General features: G+C 49.4%; 1 protein-coding gene across 10 annotated transcripts in view; it reads right to left on the reverse strand.

Moving 5' to 3' along the window:
- The window catches only part of LOC120953676 (PDZ and LIM domain protein Zasp-like), a 46599-nt gene that overhangs the window by 11754 nt on the left and 15260 nt on the right, over nucleotides 1–19585 (reverse strand). For 7 of the 10 annotated variants that reach the window (XR_007451921.1, XM_049605915.1, XM_049605918.1 and 4 more), the window contains exons 4-10: nucleotides 13757–13863; nucleotides 5083–5234; nucleotides 4817–4988; nucleotides 4616–4749; nucleotides 4440–4531; nucleotides 2435–2870; nucleotides 406–496 (exon numbers count right to left, since the gene is read on the reverse strand). Coding sequence is in view for 9 of the 10 variants with exons in the window: in XM_049605915.1 (XP_049461872.1) it covers nucleotides 406–496; nucleotides 2435–2870; nucleotides 4440–4531; nucleotides 4616–4749; nucleotides 4817–4988; nucleotides 5083–5234; nucleotides 13757–13861 (1182 nt within the window). In the remaining variant the exon portion in view is untranslated. Of the gene's footprint in view, nucleotides 1–405; nucleotides 497–1397; nucleotides 1596–2434; nucleotides 2871–3507; nucleotides 3707–4439; nucleotides 4532–4615; nucleotides 4750–4816; nucleotides 4989–5082; nucleotides 5235–13756; nucleotides 13864–19585 lie in introns of all 10 variants that reach the window. The other 3 variants (XM_049605919.1, XM_040373833.2, XM_049605916.1) reach the window with 2 other exon arrangements.

Raw genomic sequence — 19585 nt, forward strand, 5'->3', positions numbered from 1 at the left:
ACGTCAGCAGTTTAAACGGAAAGCGTTAAAAAAACAGCACACAGACCCGCAAAGGGGAAAAAGAGAGAAAGGGAGTGGGTGCTGTTTGTCTGTTTGTTCTATGCGAAATGTACTCAGCTGCTAATTGGCCTCGGCTTTCCTTCCGCGACCGATCGCACTTGCGTAGTTATATTTAACGCACCGTTGCGAATTCGAGTACGACCCGAAAACAAGGCCCGATCGATCGATCGATCGTGTTGATCGGGAAAAGCTCGAGCAAACTACAAAAACAAATGCAACCCTAATCGTGTGTCGATCGTGTGTGTTTTCTGTCGGAAGCATTCAGCCGTTAGAGAGGAGCCGTTAGGAGTTAGTTGCTCGCAAACGTAAACACAGATCAGAGATAGAATTATTAAATTGACTTACATTACTGCCGTACGGCGACTGCGCGCGGCCATTCAAGTTGGCATGAGCGTTGAGAGCAGCAGAGATGGCCTGGACGCCGGTCTTGTGTCCCCTAGAATGGAAAGCTGGTATTAAAAAAACCGTACAATTCCAGCCTACTGTTGGGGCGAGGCACTGAGCGACTTACGAGCAGACGATCGTATGTACAAACGACAAATAAGATCAGTGAGGAATAGAATGAGAAATGGGAAAAGTAAAGGCCAGCAAAAGAAGGGATGGATTTGGTTTTGGGCGATTTACAATTTAAGGCAACGGGACACAGAAGAGGAGTGCCTGAGTAAATGAAAACGATTCTTTCCACTTTGATGAGACGTTGATGCGTTGTGAGCCTATTGAAAAAAAACTTCTTTTGATCCTTTGGATGACTAAACTGGTGACTGATTGCTGAGAAGTTTAGTTAATCATATTTGCTATGTAACTGTTGAATTTATGAAACTTTGGCTCTTATTGTACGACTGAAGACAGCAGACAACACTTACTTCTCTTTACTAACTGTGGAAATCCCCCCGTTTCTAAGGCAAACTACTTGTCCAACACGCTACACAGCTCACGTCTCTCAGAATCACCGTTTCGCATCGTCTTGCATGCGAATCGTTCTCATTTAAGGGTACTACTAAAAGCTTTTTACAAACTAATCAACAAACCAGCTAGCCTAAACACACAGCACAGCTACCTATTTTGTAAGGATGTGCTCTAGTTGCTTTCTAGAACGGTTTTGCTAGGAATGCTAGTATAGGGAGCTTGAGAGAGATGGGAAAGTTCGGGATGATAAGGATCGGCAATCGAAAGTGGGAAGGAATATAAAGAAAATCCAATTATGGAACAAATAGAATAAAAACACACACACAAATAAAAAGAGAAAAGAAGCAAAGAAATAATGTAAAAAAGAAAGTGAAAAAAGAGAAGAGAAGAGAAGAGCGGTTTTAAGGTGCGATCTGCTGCCGAATACGTACGGTTTCGTGACAGCGACCGGAACCATGCCGTTGGTGCCGGGCGGCGGGCTGTTAAGCGCCGCCAGCCGCGCATGGATGTCGCAGTACAGCTTGTCGTTCAGATTGAAATAGCCCTGGTTCTTCAGGGAGGTGCCGCAGGTGGCACACTTGAAGCAGTCGGCGTGCAGGTTCTTGTCCTTGATGCGCACAAACACGCCGCTGCCCCACGCATAGTGTCGGTCGGGTGCGGTCAGATGACGTGCGTGTTGGTTGTTGGTGGTGATGGTGTGTGCGAGACGTGACGCCGTACAGGGAGTTTTCCAACGGTGGTTTGTTGGTTTTGGGTTTATTATGATTATCGTTTTTCATTGTCGGTGCGTGTAGGAATGTTGTTGCAAAACAAAATGGTGACCGTTTGGTGACGGTTTGTCCGCGGTCCGCGATGTGGATGATAACACGTAACAAGCAAACAAGAACAAAAAAACCAGAAGAAGAAAAAAAAACATTCGGCAAACCACCGCAAACGGAAACGAACACAGCCAACAAAAAAAAATCAAATCGTAAAACGTAGAAAAAGAAAGAAAGAACAAAATATACAATTAATAATGTAACGATGGGCTTACGGCATGGGATAGTGGATGAGATAAACAGTACATCCAACAGATGACTGGTTACGTTCATCGGCGATGAAGATCGAATCCAGAGAGCTTGTTTAGAGGTCGCAGTTCTCACTCTGAGACAATGTAATGCATGCAAAACCAACCCAATAAATAAACACACACACGCACACACACACTCTGCACACTTTTGGGAGACTCCTCTTCTTGGAACACGGGGAACACGACAAGGTACGTCGGAGGGCGCAATTTTGCTGGAGTTCGGTAATGGTGAAGGAGGACAGTTTGGACGACGGGGGAAACGCATCGAAAAGCTCAGCTCAAAGATATATAAAAAAGCCAACAATTTTGGAAAAAAAGGGAAGTAACACAAATAAATGGAAGTTCGAAATTCCATCTAGTTCGCGTACTACCGCAACTGCCTGAGTTCGGAGCTCTTACTCGTTGTGAACCTTCGGTGGAATACCGGCCCTCGGAACGGTATTCGGTGCCGGGCGGAAGGCTGAAGCCGGTGCTGGAGCTGGCGGTGCCTGCTGTTGGGGCTGCGGCTGCTGCTGCTGCTGAGGTTGCGGTTGCGGCGGGAATGCAACCTTCGGTGCGCCCTGCTGGGCCGGCACACCCTGCTGCGGCGCTGGGCGCTGGGGCTGGGGCTGCTGCATCATCGGCGGTTTCGGCATCGGTGGACGCGGAACCTGACCCTGCATCTGCGGCGGCAGTGGCGATGGGCCACGCGGACGGCCACCGGTGAGCGAACCGACCGGCAGACGGCCGGCCGTAGCGTAGCCACCGATGGCGTGGCTCTGCGTGGCGTAGAAATGCGACGACGTGGACTCTAGTTTGTTGACCGAGTAATGGAAATTGTTAGAGTAAACGCTATCTGCTCCGAGCGGCATTAGGCCAGGACAACGGTCAGCCAACGGTGGGATACCGGCAAGGTACCATTGGAGTTGGGAGCGTCCATAGAAGCGGGCCAGGCACGTCGGGACGGATTATGGGATGTCGGTCGGGCGGTGGGGTTGGTTTAGTTCGGGTGCAGTTGCAGCAGTATTTACAGCATTCGTGGGGATACAGGGACAACACGCGGTCACACGGGGTGGATAATGTTGATCGGTTTTTGGCGCACACACACACAACAGGTTGATAAAAAAGGGGAAGAGAGTAAAAATGGGTAAGGTTGATGGGGAGAGAGGCGGTGGAACAGAAAAAAGAAGAAAATTCGGTGCAGATTAGAGACGGGAACGTGGCGGCAATTATTTACAAACACCCGGGCAGTACGGCTGGACGACGCTTTTCTTCCATTGGTTGTGCGTATGCGTGTGTGTTAACGTGTGTGAGTGTGCGTGCAATTTTAACCTCAACTGCTTCGTGTTGCGCTACCATTCTTCTCCCTGCCTTCGGAAATCGATCGAAAAGATCGCCCGAAAGCCCACCCCACAGCTCATTTGGTTTCGATCTCATCCGGGGCTCAAGTTGCAGAAGAAGACCCGCTGCAAAGGGGGGTAAACCGGACTTACACAATCAGGCGCTCGCACGACGCACAAATGTTCTGGCCCGGCGGCAGTCCGTTGGCGGCCGGAGCTACCGGACGATCGACGGGAGCGCTAACGTGGCGTGTAACAGTGTTAGTGCCGCTGCCACTGTTGCTGAGGTGTTGTGGCGAGAGTGGTTGTTGTTGTTGTTGCTGCTGCAGCGGCTGCTGTTGTTGTTGTTGGGCTGAAGTTGTTGAAAATAGGGTTGGATTGTTTCGTTTCATGAAAGTGTGTGTGTTGGGAATGTGTTTGTTAGACAGGATGAACAAATCAGGAAGCGTTAGGTGGTAACGTTTAGGTGTAGCGTAACGCGAACGCGCTACCATTGCATACTTTTAGGCGGTTAATTTCAGCAGGGCAGAGAAACCAATTGTGATGATTACCCTAACGGTAGGAATACCTTACTGTTTAAAGTTATCTAATTATGACTTTTGAGATTGATATTTAGCAGAAGTAAATGATCTATAGTATGTTTTTTTTTGTTATTGGCAATTATAAAATATTAAGTGAATCCTTATTGGAATGTAAATAACCACATTCTAGTAAAGCAATAATCTGGTTAAGTTCAAATACAAGTTATCACACGTCAAGGAAACGTCGAGACCCTTACTGTCCTGTGTTATACTCGAATCAAATTGCAGTCAATGTTAGTCAACCCATGCCAGTACAGCTCCATAACAACTGATTGTACTGAAGCCGTCCGAACAAGAACGAGAGATTAATGAAGCTGTCTGTTGGAATGGGGTTTGGTGTGGTGTGAGTTTGGAGGTTGGAAGTTTGTACAGGGTACTGGGTCTACACCATAACGACTCCCTAAGCTTGTGTCCAGCATCGTGTCCGTCACCGTACGGTATCGAGTACAACCGGAGCGGAAGAGCGCGCATCTTGCCGCGCCTTCGCTGTTCGAGAAATGTTACCTGGCTCGGGGTCATCTCCCTGCTCGTGCAGCAGCTTGTACACCTCGGAGTTGGCCGGCGAGTACACGCGCTCGTTCTTCTTGAAGTTGACGCTGAAATGCATTGTGCAGGAAGGTAAAACAAGTCAGTTGTTAGTTCGTACGATGTCAACCAGCTAGATCATAATTCAAACCTACCCAAGGACACCTCCAGCGAGCACTTCCGCCTGAGAGGACAGTGTTTCGGCGATGGTCTCATCGCTGTACATGCCGACCGGGGTGTTGTATTGGTTGTTGACGATGCTCTTGATCTGTCCATCGTTTCCGTTTACCTGGGGTTTTTTTAAAGAAATACTTCGTTATTTCCCCTCTTCAAACAATGTCATCTCCGAAACTTACAGCAGCGAACGGTTTGGCGGCGGTGTTGTGGCCACTGCCGATCGGTTTCATCTCCTGGGGCGTCGCTGCCAGCGAGGTGCGCGTAACCGGTGTGACGTTGCCGGGCAGCGATGGAGACGGCGACGGTAGCGAACCGGTCGGCGTAACAGACGGACGCCAGGTAGCACCACCTCTGTCGGAAGGGCCAAGAAAAATGCAGCAAAAAACTCCAGTCATCAGCAACTTCTCCTTTATACGCGCGGTTCACAACGGGCGACATTCCTTACCTCGACACCGTCAGCTCGAACGAGTTTCCAGCGGCCACGATGACGTCCTGCGCATCCTTGTGACGCATGTTGAACACCTCCGTACCGTTGACCTTGATCAGCGCATCGCCAGCCATCAGACCTGCCTGGTCGGCCACGCTGCCACCGTTAACCTGAAACGGACGCGATCGGGATCGGGCAAAAATAAACCAATGTCAGGGTGCTTGCGGTTCTTGTTTAGCTGCTGCAGTACTGCCAGCTGTTTTGGCGACGGTTGCGCTGTCGCGTTCGTTGTCCTTAAAATAGTTCATCCGCGTAATGTGTCCACGGGCACAGAAAGAGTGAGAGAGAGAGAGTCACAGGGGAAGGGTTTTCAATGTCACGACGGTGGCATGGTGATGTTTCTGTTGTTCTACCTACTCCCTCCCACCCCGAGCCATGTGCCAGCCAAGGCGTGTTAGCAAAACATTCGCGTTCCCCTTGTGGGCTCTTCTTTGTTGTCAGTTGTCGCAAGGTGATCACGAGCCGGCCAAAAGCGGGCGCCATAATTAAACGGTGGCCCTTGTGACAGTGCGTGGTCGACTGCTAGTCGGCTGTGCTGCACATTCTCGGCTAATGAAGCAATTAGTGACGGTCGTGCAATATGATTTCCCCGTCCGTGCGATAGCTTTATGGGAGTTGTAGCTCCGTCTCAGCCAACTGATCGCAACGATCGCTTTTTTCAGCTTAAACATGTTTGCGTTTTTATTTACTGTACATCAAAGCTCGACAACAATTCCACACACATGTTAGAGAGTGTCTGGAGCTGCAGCTTACAACCACAAGGACGAAGGTAAATTGAGAACCCCATTTGCCTGGAATGCATGACGCTCACCCGTCATGGGCTTGTCTCCGTCCCCAAAGCTGAGCGGTGACATGTGCGGAATGTTCGCGTCTTCTACTGCGGGCGACACCTCTTAACGCCCTTTCCCTTTTTTAGTTGTGCAAGCACAATCACAGCCCTACAGCTCCCTCCTTTGCGCCACCATTTCACTGGCATCGTTGCCAAACACACCCTTTTTTCAAAAGTCCCTTTTTGCCAGCGCTCCGCGAGTGGCGCAACAATTATAAATCAATCAAAGTGCAATTGACAACGGCTCGAAGCAAAACCCGGTGGTCCATGCACACACACACACACACTCCGTCACGCACAAAAGGCAACACCGAAGCGACCGCCTTTGTGACGGTTAGTGCAACAACAGCAAACAAAAAAAGCACTCTCCGTTTCGTTTCGGAAGAGACTTTGGCAAACAGCGCGGAGGGTTGAGTGACGTACAAATTGGCAACAAATAAAGTGACCCAAGGGTTGGGTGGGGAACCAAAGCCGCCACTATCAGCATTGCATATGCCGATGTGGTGATCCATTAGTCAAACGAAACTCCCTTTGAGGCTGAGTAGCGATGTGTGAACGCAGCATGCCATGACTCACTGTACGCGGGCTGTGGCTGGAGCTCCAGCGCAGATGCAGTTGTACCTTTTGCGCGCGCGTCTTTGTCGCGTCTGGGTCGGCACGCTGGCACGCAGCGTTAGCGTGTCATGGTGGCAGCAAGCCCCCGAAAATTAGGACACCAATATGTAGATATGTGTTCAAAGGTGAGTACTATATGTTGTAGACCTTCTGGGCGTAAGCGTGAGCAGGCAATTCTGTGTGAGGTGCGTAAACCGGTATCAGAAGGAACGGAATGGCAACATGAAGCAACCTGCCCGAAGCTTCCTTTGCAGCGCTCCGAGCGTGTTGTCAAGCGAGGCAAAAGAAGAAATAAACTTATTTAGGAGAGGTTTGATTTATGATTCATTTGCTTCTGCTGAACCTGCCGGACCTATTGATTCTTTGGTTGCATCGATCCAGTTCTACCCGATCGCTCTGTCCACTCTTCTCGGTGGAATGGGACGCGAGTGCCGAGGGAAACTCACGCGATCAATTGAATGGAGAGCAACAGCACATCATAGACGCAGATGTACTGTGGTGTGGTGACCAGCTCTTCCTTCACCTTCTTCTACCCCTTGGGGCTAGTTTATGAGAACTTTGAACCAGCTTCATATCCTCAGCGCACAACAAAAAACAAAACAAACCGGGTCCGCTTATGTGCGTTTTGCCTGTGCGGTTTTTAGTTGTTTGCCATTCTAGTTCATTTTACCCATCGTCCTCTCCTCCTCCCCGGCGGCCCCTGCATTTAAACGGCACTGTTTTATTCTAGGTCATAAATTACTGCCCTTTCCCCGGCTGATTGTACGAGGGAGCAACTTACTCCGTTTTTTTTGCTGCCTTTTTTGTTCCTACCGGGTGTTCCTGGGTGCTCCCCCTTATCTTCTACCGGGCGTCCACGGCTTGAAAGCTCCACTTCAGCCCACCTCATAACAAACATATCGAAATAGAGTGGGAACGAGGGGCACAACAACACAGCAAGCCAGCCACTAAGGCAAACATAATGAAACTGCATCGTGGCTTTTCGTGCCCGGGCACGATAATTGACAACCTCAAGGGTTTTGAGAGGAGCGGGAGGGTGGATATGCTAACCCGACACCACTTTTCGTTTTGCCCGTGCTGATTAGGGTGGCTTTTGTTTGTTTGTTGTCGTCCCAAAAATGGGTAAAAGCGAGTGTGATAGCTTTTTAGGGAGTTGGTGGCAAGGGAAGGGGGCGTTCATGACCCAGCTAGACAAAGTTGGCATAAAGGTTTGAAGGATGCAATGCATGACTAACCCAGAGAAATAGGTCTAAAGGTTATAGGTCTCGGAGGCGCCAATTATTGTTTCGTGAAGTCATTCTCGATTGAACGTACGTAGAGGTTGGTGACATATTACAGCCGGAAACCCTGCTAACACTTCGTCAATAACTTTGCCCATAGATGTTACTTGGATGTTACCTGTTCGTCCTCTATTAATTCAACACAGTATTTCCGGAGAGCTGGATAGAATTTGACGCAATAACATATTTGCACAAGGTTGTAGCTTGCTGAAAGATGCCCAATGAAATACATACTTCGATTTATTGAAATCAATCCCTCCCCATATCAATACACCACGGCTATCATGTTGAACCAGTTCCTATTGGATTCCCATGTTAGTGCCCGAGCACCCTGAGCGCGAGCTCATCAACTTCACACCGTTTTTGGTCCAACGAGAAGTCAACAAAAAACCAACCACCAAGAGCACCACATATCTCCATTACGTGCCATTTCCGGTCGTGGCTGCAACCGATTTCCCACGAGCTTTATCGGTGAGCGACGGCGAAAGAAAGGGAACCGCAACCAAAAACACCCCATTGCATCAGGGGCCCGCCTTGGGTGGGAATCGTAGATGGGCATAACAGTTTTAATTTATGTGCAAATAAAGCTGCTCGCCTTGGCTGAGGATGGTGGCTTCCTACCGAGGTGTGTGTGTGTGTAGAGGAATTCGAGCCGTTCGGACATGTGTGCTCATGGAAAGCCTCACACACACACCCCACAAGAGGCTCGGAAAGTGACTCTTGCCAAACGGCTGACGGTGATGATGATTCGCGCTTATATGATTGCGCTAAGTGTCGTCCGGGCGAGTGTCCGACCGGGTGGTCGCTAATTTATGTAATTGTGTGTTTTCAATTACGCCTCACGTAACCGAAATTGTGTTTGCGCATACGTTTCTCTGGTGGTCCGTCGGGAGAGGAACGCTTTCGCCCAACGCAAATCGCGATCGCGATCTTGCGGGATTGCCTCGCTGTTGTTTGGTGCGAAAGAATGGCTCAAGCCAAATAGTTTGCAATCCCTGCGAACGGTGTATTGCGCCCGCACGCCTTAAATGCTTGCCTAATTTCAGTTATTTTCAACCTAACGCGCTGATCCGCCGGCTTACCCAGCACCATCGTCGGCGGACGATACGGAACGTTTCATTGAGGATGTTCTCCCGTTTTCACCGCAGCGTTTATTTCGTTGCTGGAATTTATTGTCACTCCCTTCGGACTGCAGACAACGCAAACAGGGAGAAGCACGGCCCAGAAGGAAACAGCCGATAGCCGAACAATCGTCTTCACCCGTGGGCACCCGTGTAAAGGAATTCGATCAATGAATCATGCTGCATTCCATCGCGGTGCCAGTGGAAGGTTTTATGTTGCGTCGGTTCCGTGTGCCGTTTTTTTTCTTCTTTCCTTTCCTTTTCTTTACTGTCCCATTCCACCTCGATCACTTTATCACTTTGAAGGGCTCGGAGGGGTTTCGGTTTTTTTTTCGTTTTGTTTGTTGTTCACACTTCACTTCACTTCACCGTTGGAGCCAGGCGGGGCACTGTGCGTTGTGAACGGTGCCGCCGGTTTTTTGAACAGGAATTCGGCAGACGATAAAAAGCAGACACAACCGAGAAGCATAAACGGTGCTCGACAAGGGGATTATGAGCTACAGATAATAATGACGTATGCGCGCACAGAGCGGCATGCATAGTGGGAAGCGTGAAGACTTCCAGATGGTGGAAGGAAAACGAGCGCACGATGAGTCATCCGTTCGCGTTCACAGGAGCGGGAAAGCCCATGGAAACGATTCCTAGGAAATTGAGTGACGCTTACCGTCGCGGGCATTAATTTTCTTTGCTTCGTAGAGGAAAAAACGTTGTGCTTTTAGTCACAAACAAAAGCAACATTTCTTGAAAGTGAAAACATTCGTTCGGTTTTTACGGGTTCCATCCATAACGATCTCATCTCATCAGCAAAACAAGATACTTGCACCACAGGCTATAAACCTCAGACCCATTTCCTCGATTGCAACCCTGATTGCAGCTGCACCGTACCTGCCGCATGCTTCCCAAAACAAAAACAAACCCTAAAAGACATTCCAGCGGCCACACAAAGCGAGAGGCCGTCGGCGTCTGGGTGGCGTTTTTCGGGCATTTAACCATTTTACAACCCGTGCATTTAGGTACGATCATTGAACGGGAACATTTTATGATCGGTACGGGTAAACGATCGTTGTTTCCGGTCGGCCCCAGGTAGAGGGACCACCGCGGCGGCGTGTGCTGGCAAAACAACAAGTGTCCACCGTTTTTACGATGCAGCATTTCAAGACGTCCGTCTGATCCGTTCGGCATCGAGTGGGGGAGATGTAGCGGCCGAGCACGGTTAGTTTTGCGATTATTATTGACAGCCGTGATGGTAGATAACGAAGGATTGAGGGTGGGTATGGGTGCGTTTTCTGCCAGTCCAGACCCTACCCTATTAGAGCCCTGCCGCACAAACATTGGCCCTGCACAACGGTTCGTGGTTGTCTTATCTGATAACGTTGACAGGCGGGACCGTTTGTGACGGAGCCGTCCCCGAAACGGTAGCAGGGACTGGTGCGGAAGATGATCTTTGCACAAGGGAAACTAAACTACTGGGACAGGAAATGCTCTGTTTGTGCATTCCAGCAAGATGATGAGACAACCTTGGTGTGTGTGTGTTGATTACCTTGACCTTGGCATTTTGATCTCGTTTTCTGCATCCAGATTGTGTGAGATCAAGAACTCGCCAAGAACTCGTACTCCTTCAAGTAATGCATACAGAATTATTCTTGAGCAGGACAGGACAGAAAGACATTTGCAACATAAATCCCATTCGCCGTGACAGGTTGCGCTCTACCTGCCACACCGTCGCCCAGCGTGACAGCATTGTTTCAACGTCGTCGTCGCTGATGACAAATATAAATCGATCTGCTGCTGCGTTTCCCCTGCGTTGCCTTACATCGCCCATCCATTTCCGCTTCCGTCCCGGCTGCCCAGACAGACAGACGGGCAGACGGACCGAACCGAACCGGGGGACGAAAAACCGGACAACGAAAAATGACATCACTTAAGACCTGTCCCGGGACGGATATTATTTATGACTGTCCCCGGTGGATGGGTCTTCGTTGCTATGCGTTTTTTTTATGTTGCACTCCCATCCTCCTTCTCTATTCTATAGAACTGCAGAGGACAGAGGGTGCATTAATCGTTGCAAAAACCCTTTGAAGGGCAACTGAAAGGAAGAAGCAAAAGCTTGCCTGATGATTAACACAAAATTAATAGAACTAGTGCAACTCTGTCCCTCACCAAGTAACAAAAAACCGCTTTCCCGTTTCCCAAGAACACACTCTGCCGTTCCCAAGAAGGAGAGAGAGAGAGGACTCCCTGCGTACTTCCCCTTTTCCCAAACACACACACCCGCTCGAAGATCTCGATCGCTGGGCAGGAGAAATGAAGAATGCGTTTCGCTTGGCGCGCGCGCTCGTTCCGAACAATCTAAACCGCCGTGCGCCGGCGACCTTTCAAGATGCCGCCAGTCGCAGAGATTATGATTGAAATTGAATCCTCCTTTCCACCGTTTGCCCCACCCGATCCGACCCGAGAGCTTTGATGCCGATTTCCCAGGGGAACTTGGGTCCCGGGGCCACTCCAACCACGGCTAGGAATGGAAGGCAAAAACGGCCCTGCAGAAAGAATGTACCGTGTTTGACTTTTTGTTTTTCCTCTCTCTCTCGAGTGTTCTGCGCAGTGCATCTTGCTGCACTGTGTGTGTGTGTTTGTGTGTGCATCGGAGCGGTGTCGATCGTGGGCCTGGCAAGGTTGGCAACACAGAGTTCAAGGGCACAGACCCCGGGTGCTTTTGACATCGCAGTCGATGTGCTGGTGCTGGTAATCTTTCTGCGTGTGCCTTACCTGCCGAGGGCCAGGTTCGTTGATTGTTTTATTGATAAACTGCGCTTTATGGGCACTTTTATGGGTTTATTGTTACAAATGCGTAGCAATAGTGTTTGCAACATCGGTCAGTGCAATCGGATGGGCGATCGGAGAATTGTCGGTGCAGACTGGCGGCGAGCAGGGGCTGCCGATCAAGATTGTGCAGCATGTACAATCATAATGCAGTAATGAACTGTGCGGACAGCACGCATAAATAATTGGCCATCGCTACATTTTCAATCGATTGCATGTTTGCGCTGCAGATGTACAACGTTTCTTGGTGCTGTTGCTATTTGTTAGCTTTCGCTTGGGTCGAATGCAAAGTATCGTAATGAAATCTTCAAGCCTGCTAGTCCTGTTAAGCTCACTCAACAACAAGCCACAGCCACTAATCACTTAAGCGCATTGATACGCGCTCCCCTTACAGCTGCCGGAAATGGCAGCCGACTCACGCTTTCGTCTCAAGCTCAAGAGATCATACCATCTTAACATGTCGCCCGGATCCAACCGATCGGGGCCATTATTCATCAGCTTTTACCCAACCGATCGGAGCTTACTCACCGATCCTTCGAGTCGGTTCGATTGCTTCGCCAAAGCGTTCGAACACGTGCATCTCCATGGATCAGCTGGTTGACGAACGTATTTGTCATCACGGGATCAGCGAGCAGCTCAGAAGATGAAAGGGAACCAAACAGAGAAAAAGAGAGAGATAGATAGAGGGTTACAAAACAACCCCAAAAAGACAACCGCTTCGCGGCGAACATCTGCGCCCGCGGTGACGCATAAGCCGCCCAGCGTTCGTGCGGCCAAGATTTGCATACATTATTGACGCCATTAGGATGTGTGCAGCAACTGCACAAACCCGATGAAAGATCAAGGGTGCAGCCCAAAAGGATGGTTCTGCCTGCGAACGATCGATCGGTGAGATGGTGTGTCGAGCCGGGGGCCGGTCGAATCAATCATAATTAAGCGTTTAAATAAATCGACCGATGACAGAATCGTGCCGGCTGTAACTCTCCCCGTGAACGATACTGTTCAATATATCCCTGCCCAGGCAATGTAGAGTGTGTGTGTGCCTGTGCGGGGTAGAACATAATTTTGCGCATTAGAAGTGCGATCTAATTTCCCGTCCCGGGGCGCTGGCATCGGGAGACACCGCTGCAAGCAAAAAACCCCTAAATTTATGTCCCATTTCGAGCCACCATTGCAATGATCTCGTAAATAGTGTAATGATCATAACTTCTCTCACTGTGGCAGCACGATTCGTGGTCGTGGCTAATGCCAATCAGGTACGCGACAACGCCTCGCGGTTGCAGCGTCGCGCTCGCGCTGGCATTTATCACTGTCGATAATTAATTTCCCCGTCCGGATCAATCCGCAGAAACGTGTGTTCGTGTGTCGTGGTGCCTTGCCACCACCATCACGCCCCGAATAGTGGTACCTCAGTTTTCCAGGCTGCTGCCAAACCTTGCTTGCCCAGCCCATGCGAGGGTGATGAAATTCGATCGGGAAAACGGGCGGCTAACTAGGTTAACACTTAACCAGGTGCCGGTGGTGTCTGTGGCGCCATTTTTTTTTGCACCACCAAACAACCGAACCGAGGAGTGCCGAGAGCGAGAGTGTATCAAATGGGGTGGTAAGGAAGGGGGTAATTTATTGAAATATTGCCACATTGTTGGGCCCGTGATAAAATAGTATAATTGGCGAACGGTTAAACTATAATTGGCGCTTGATCGGCGCCCGAACGAAGGGACGGCAACTATTTGCACTTAGCGTAATCGGACGATCGAGTGGGCGATGTCAGATTAGATGATCAACAATTAGAAGGCGAAGGAAGGGGAGATCGCAATGCAAATAGGTTCGCGTTTGACGCTGCTTGAAACGAGTTTGGGGCGCGCGATGGTAGCTAAATGGAATTATATTGGTAAAATTTTTTAACCCTTTAAAATATATGTAATATTGTCGCAATTGTTACACCATACGGTTACACAAATACTCACTCTCTGTAGCACCAGCGGGGCGGAGAAGTCCTTGCCGCCCTGCAGACGGAAGCCCCAGGCCTGACCGTCGCCACGCTGCAGACGCACTGTGATTAGATTGGCCATATCTAGAACGAGAAAAGGGGAAGGAATATTGCATTATTCATTGATCATTCAGAGCGAAAGAAGTTTGATTGAGTTGTGTGTGTGTGTGTGTGTGTGTGTGTGTGTGTGTGTGTGTGTGAGTGCTGGATTGACAAAAGCGAACGAAAGCGATCGATCCGCACCAGACGCATCAATTCGTACCATTCGGCACGGTAAGCGGAGAAGCGAGGTTTCGGTTTGCCTTGAGGCTCGGTGTACTCTTTCCGGAACCGACTGGCCCGGAAGCGCGATCGTGCGCACTGGCAGACCCTTGACACTTTGCGCCCGAGTGTGAGCGACTTTCCTTGGCACGGGGCTCAAGCCTTGTCGTGATTGTGTTTGGAGTTTATGCCCGATTGCCCCGCTCCAGCCCGTCTGGCTCGGGGTTATTATTTGTATTTATTTGCTCTTCAATTTGAGCTCAATCATGCTGCGGTTTTACAACGATCACCGTACCACCTCGGTCAATCCCCTTTTCCTCTCTTCTGCGGACAAAGTGTTTTCAACCGACAGTACACACTTCATTCTTTCTTACAACTCACACACTCTTGCTGGCTCTTCTCCCTTTTTTCCCCTCGCACACACATTGGCACTAAACCACAATTGGCTTGAGTTTGTTGTGTTGGTTTGTGCTTCTCCCCAAGCTCCAATCCATCCCAAGTGCATCGGCACTTCCTGTCCCGCCAGCTCTCTTACCACGCAGCTGGGCAAAGGCTTCGCGATGGGCCACTTTTTGATCAGTGCCGACGGGGCCGACGCCGCATGTGGCGCTGCCTGTTGCGGATGCGTTCGTGACAAAACTGCACTCTCACACCACCCACACGGGGAAGGTTGTGCCGGGTCAGGCCGCAAGGCTCCGTCTGATGAGGCGGCATTGTCGTGAGCGGTGCCGGGCGGCGACTGGAGTCAGAGGTGCAGAATGAAAGTAAACGTGTTTTGCGGTGCAGGCTTCGGCCAGTGCCAGTGCCTGGGAGCGATATAATTAACCGCTTTCCTATCGCATGTGGTTGCGCATGGGGCGACGGTTTGCAAAAGGGTGCCCGGTTGGATCGGGGTTTGCTTTGTTGCTTTGAGGTTGTTTGTAAAAAAAAAAACTTTAACAAAAATCGTTAAAATGATCGTGCAAGCAGTGCTTTTTTACAAATAAAAACATAGAAAAATGTTAAACAAAACAATTACGACCGATCATTTAATACGAGCAATCAACAACGAGCTTTGCAGAAACTTTTACAACAATTTACTTCTCATCCAAGCTGCCCGACCCTTCAGCGGTCGGGTCAACCGTGAAGATCATCATCAGCTGCGCAACTTCCCGCGTGGAAAGTGGCGGGAAGTGCGGCCCGTTTCTTTTATCCTTCTCCGCGATGTGACATGCTTTTCACACTGGGGACAGCGCACGAAGCGGGCAGGGACGTGGGGCTAGTTCTACGCTCGCGCAAGGCGTTACCTGACAGAGAGTAATGGGCAAATTGTTGGCCGCCCGTCCGCAGTCAATCGATGTCGAGCTATGCAAATTTTATCTTCACTCAGCGCACACACACACTCTCTGCACTTGATTGGAGCGGGAGGCCGGCCGCTTTATCATCCCGATCCCGACAGCATCCTGGATAGGCGGCACGGGTGTAACAGCGCTCTTACACGCCACTTGGAGCGCTTCAACGGCCTGTCCGCGTCATCGAGCGATGGCGTGATTAATGGTGATTTTCAATAGTGTCTCTCCGCGCAGCGGGTGGTTCTAGGAAGAAAGTTTGTCCGGACAGTGTGTGGTGTGTGGTGTTAGATCGCGACAAGCGAGTCCATGGTGGGAGGGATGAAGCTGGAACTTCATCATAAAGGATGCGCCCCTTTTTTGTCTACTCATAATGGTTTTGCAAATGAGTTGCAGTGTGCAAAGTGCAACAAAGGAGCAGACATGATTCATTAGGAAGTGAAGGGAATAATGCGTTTCGTTTGCAGTTTCTAATCAATTTTTGTTTAACAGAAGAAGATTGTAGTTACATATTGTTTTTATTCATTAATTTAATTGAAAAAATGATTAAAATGTGCATCTAAGAAAGGTAACATCAGAAGAAGGCTTCGTGGCTTCGGCGTGTTACTTAAAACGCATAATAAACAGTGCAACTTATTTAGTCATTTTGCATCGTCCGGCGATCAACTTTACACATCATATGGTGCAGCACTTTCTCTTTCCCGCTTTTCATTAGCAGTAAAAATTAATCAACTTGCTTTGCTTTCCATTGTGCAGAGCCGCCTTGGACACGGACACATGCAATCCGCCCATTATCAGCCGCTTCAAAGAGCGCTGCTTGCCTGCATATTGTTCGTTGTGATTGATTTATCATCCAGTTTAAGTAATATTGCCACCACAGCGCATGCGTATTTATCACCCTCTTTTGTGCATAGTATTTAAAAAGACAACACCCCTATCTCGCCCTAGTCAAACACTTTCCTTTTCGCTGATAAATTAACCACAAAGCGCCTCCTTTCCATCCAGCCGCTGCAATCACACCGCTCTAGGCTCCCGAGTGCATGATCATAATCATATTTCATTTGCAATAAGGCTCTTGCTCTTTGTCCCACGCTTGCCACTTGCGCGGTGCCATTTTTGCCGTCTGCGTCAGATGATGTCAGACGGCACACACAAACCAAAAAAAAAATGGCAAAAAACCGGTGCCGGGAGTGTCATTTAGCGCGCACCAACTTACCGGACCGGGGGGGGCACCGTGCACTGGGTGGTTTTGTTTTTCAGTTTCTTTTCGTTTTTTTGTATTGAAAATATTTTGCTTGCTCGACATTCCATCGGCTGTCTATTAAGCTTGAACGGGTTCGGGTGGCGAGAGAGAGAGAGCAGTGAGAGCAGGCATTTAAAAATGTCTATGTGTATTTACCCTCAAACACTCCTCTCCGGCTCCGACGCACACGTACGTTGACGCGGATCACGGAAAGCATCAGCAGCCGTTAGGGTATGGGCATGGGCAACAGGGGGAACAGGGGTGTGAGCTAATGTTGCAGTTAAAAACTCACCCCAAACGATGACTAACCCACGGTGGTAAACGGTTTCGCGGGGTCACCCGTTTTGCTAATACAATTCCTTTTTTTTGCAAAGTAGTGCAAATGAGCTGACGAATGAGCGACCGGTTTTTGTGTCTGTCGTTGCTTTTCCGGGGCTGGACGTGTTGTTGTGATGATAAGCAGACGTGTCGTTGTGTGGGGGCTTTGGTGAGCAATGAAGGAAGGCTGTGGTGCAAATTTGCTTAATTTGTTAAGTTTTGTCCTCTACACCAGCCTGGTGTTGTAACTGGCCGGTCCGGTATTTACCGAATCGAAAACCTCCCGTGACGTGACGGCGGTCGGTGCCCGGTTGCGGAATGAAAATGAAAATACCGATCGCACCGTGTGGGAACGACTGATCGCGTGACGCCGCGAAGTGTCACAGTAAAAGCATAAAGGCAGGGCCCCGGTGAAGCTGGAGAAGCTTTACGTGGGGGGGGGGGGGGAGTTTTCTTTTCAACAAGTCAACCAAAGGGAGGCTTTCAGCAAATCGTTGCTCCCCCTTTTGACGTGCCGTGGCAAACCCTTAGCATTCGGAGAAACCTTTCGGGCTTGCGTGCCACAAATCGCAAACGGGTAAATCGACAGCATTAGTTGACTGGCGCGGATGCTTGCGCTTGGGCTTGGAATGCATTTATTCTGTCAGCAAAGCACCGGTGGAAAAGCGAATGCTGCACGCGAGTTTTTCCCCGCCCATGGGGCGGATAGACGAGGATTGACGAGGATGAGTAGGTGAAGAAATAATTAGGGAAAACAAGATAATTTTATTTTACAACAGCGAGAGTACAACCCGGAAATGGAAAACGCTTTCTTTGGATAGCATTCAAGTGAATAAATTGTAAGCGTTTGTTAAATTAAATTTGGTATTTTCCAAAGCGTGAGGAAAGTAAACAACAAGTCTGGTGTAACAAATCCATCAAGCAATGATGAAATAAAGTAAATTTTTCTTCAGTTAATTTACCAAACATGTCACATATTTTCTGCCCTCCCCCAGCAAAGATCATCAAGAACTGTACCATCCCCTTTGGTCTGGAGTGTTTTATTTACTCTTCGTTTCATTCGCCCAAAGGAAAGTGATCGTATTACTTCGGCCGCACCACACGCGAGCTAACGCGAACCGGCCCCGGGGATGATCGAACCGTGCGATTAAACCGGTTGAACGACGACGAACAAATGCAGGATGTGAAACAATTATTTCCCAGTATTTAAGAATTGTTCTTGCGCAGCGCGCCACGCTGCCAAACGAAACGGTGCCAGCCAACACACTGTCAGCCACTAACGGGGCGAACAAGATGGCCAAATGCTCGTTCTTGGGCGTCCAACCGACTGTTTGTACAGTAGTGCCTGCTGGACGCGTAGAACTACCGAGCATGTTCTGCGGGCAGAAATTAACATCATTTATCCCGCTCCCCGGGCTCGAGGCGCCCGCGCGCACTCGTTAAGCGCACAAAACGTCAAGACGCTCGCCCGGAAGATGCGCGCGGATCACCGGAAGGAGGAACGGTGCAACAGATCAGTGCTGGGGTGTTTTTTTCTTTTTTTGCACTGTTGTGTGTTGTCTTTTCTTCACTGTTTAAGCTGAACTGAATGCTGTCGGGATCGTGAGATTTCTCATAGATTACCACCCCTACCACCCGCCGCACGGGATTGGAAGTTACTGCGAACGTGGGTGCACTGAACCTTGCGAACGCTTCCAGTACACACTGCGAGCACTGGGGAGGGGTGGCGACACCGACGCCGGTGGTTCAAGGTGTCTCCGGTGACGATTCCGTTGACACTTTGGATTGCATGGCCCTGCTCGTCTTTTGATCGTCTGGGGGGTCTGGTGGTCGAGAGGTAGTGGTGGAGGTGGTTTGACCGTTAACAAGCGTCCATTTAGCTGCCACTCTGCCCAGTAAAGGTGATGATTTAGTGAGCCGTTTGCTGTGGCACCACGGGGGATACGATCGGGTGGTAAAAATAATGGCGCTTTTCGAGTGCTCTTCTTGGGGCATTCAATTTCGAAGCAATATCTTGCGGTTGTTCTAACAAAAGATGTTGATTTTAGAACAAAAGAAAATCTTAATTGCTGTAGAAATCATATGTTTTAAAACGATTTTATGAAATGAATTATTAACATCTTTACTAGGAATAAGGAGCCCAATCAGACAATTAATTTCACAGTCCATAACACTCATTCCCGAACCATAATCATCATATCACACACACAAACATACATATCTTATTGTTCTCTAAAGCGCAATCAAAATGTCTTCATTCCTCTCCCCAAATACGACCGACCCAGTTGTGGCGCGCCACAACCAATCATCAACCACGCCATCCATGCACCAGTTGTTACCCGGGTCGTAAACAATCGTGCCACGCCGGTTCACGGTAATGTGATCAGGGTCCACACAGTCCCGGGGGAGAATATAATGCAGCCTCATTAGTGCATCGAATTTATTAATCTATATTCTGTGCGGACTTTGCCTTACTTTCGCTCAGCGGCTCTCTGTCCTCATCCCCCCTCACCACCAAAAACCCAAAGCCTCGCTCGATTTAACGCACCCATTTGTGATGGTGGTGTAAGTGGCCTCCTACCTACCACGATGAAACGGTTGATGATTCATTAAGAAATCTCGATCGAAGAACCGGAACAACGGGGAGAAGGAGATC

The sequence above is a fragment of the Anopheles coluzzii genome, chromosome 2, assembly GCF_943734685.1.
Source record: "Anopheles coluzzii chromosome 2, AcolN3, whole genome shotgun sequence".
Taxonomy (NCBI): domain Eukaryota; kingdom Metazoa; phylum Arthropoda; class Insecta; order Diptera; family Culicidae; genus Anopheles; species Anopheles coluzzii.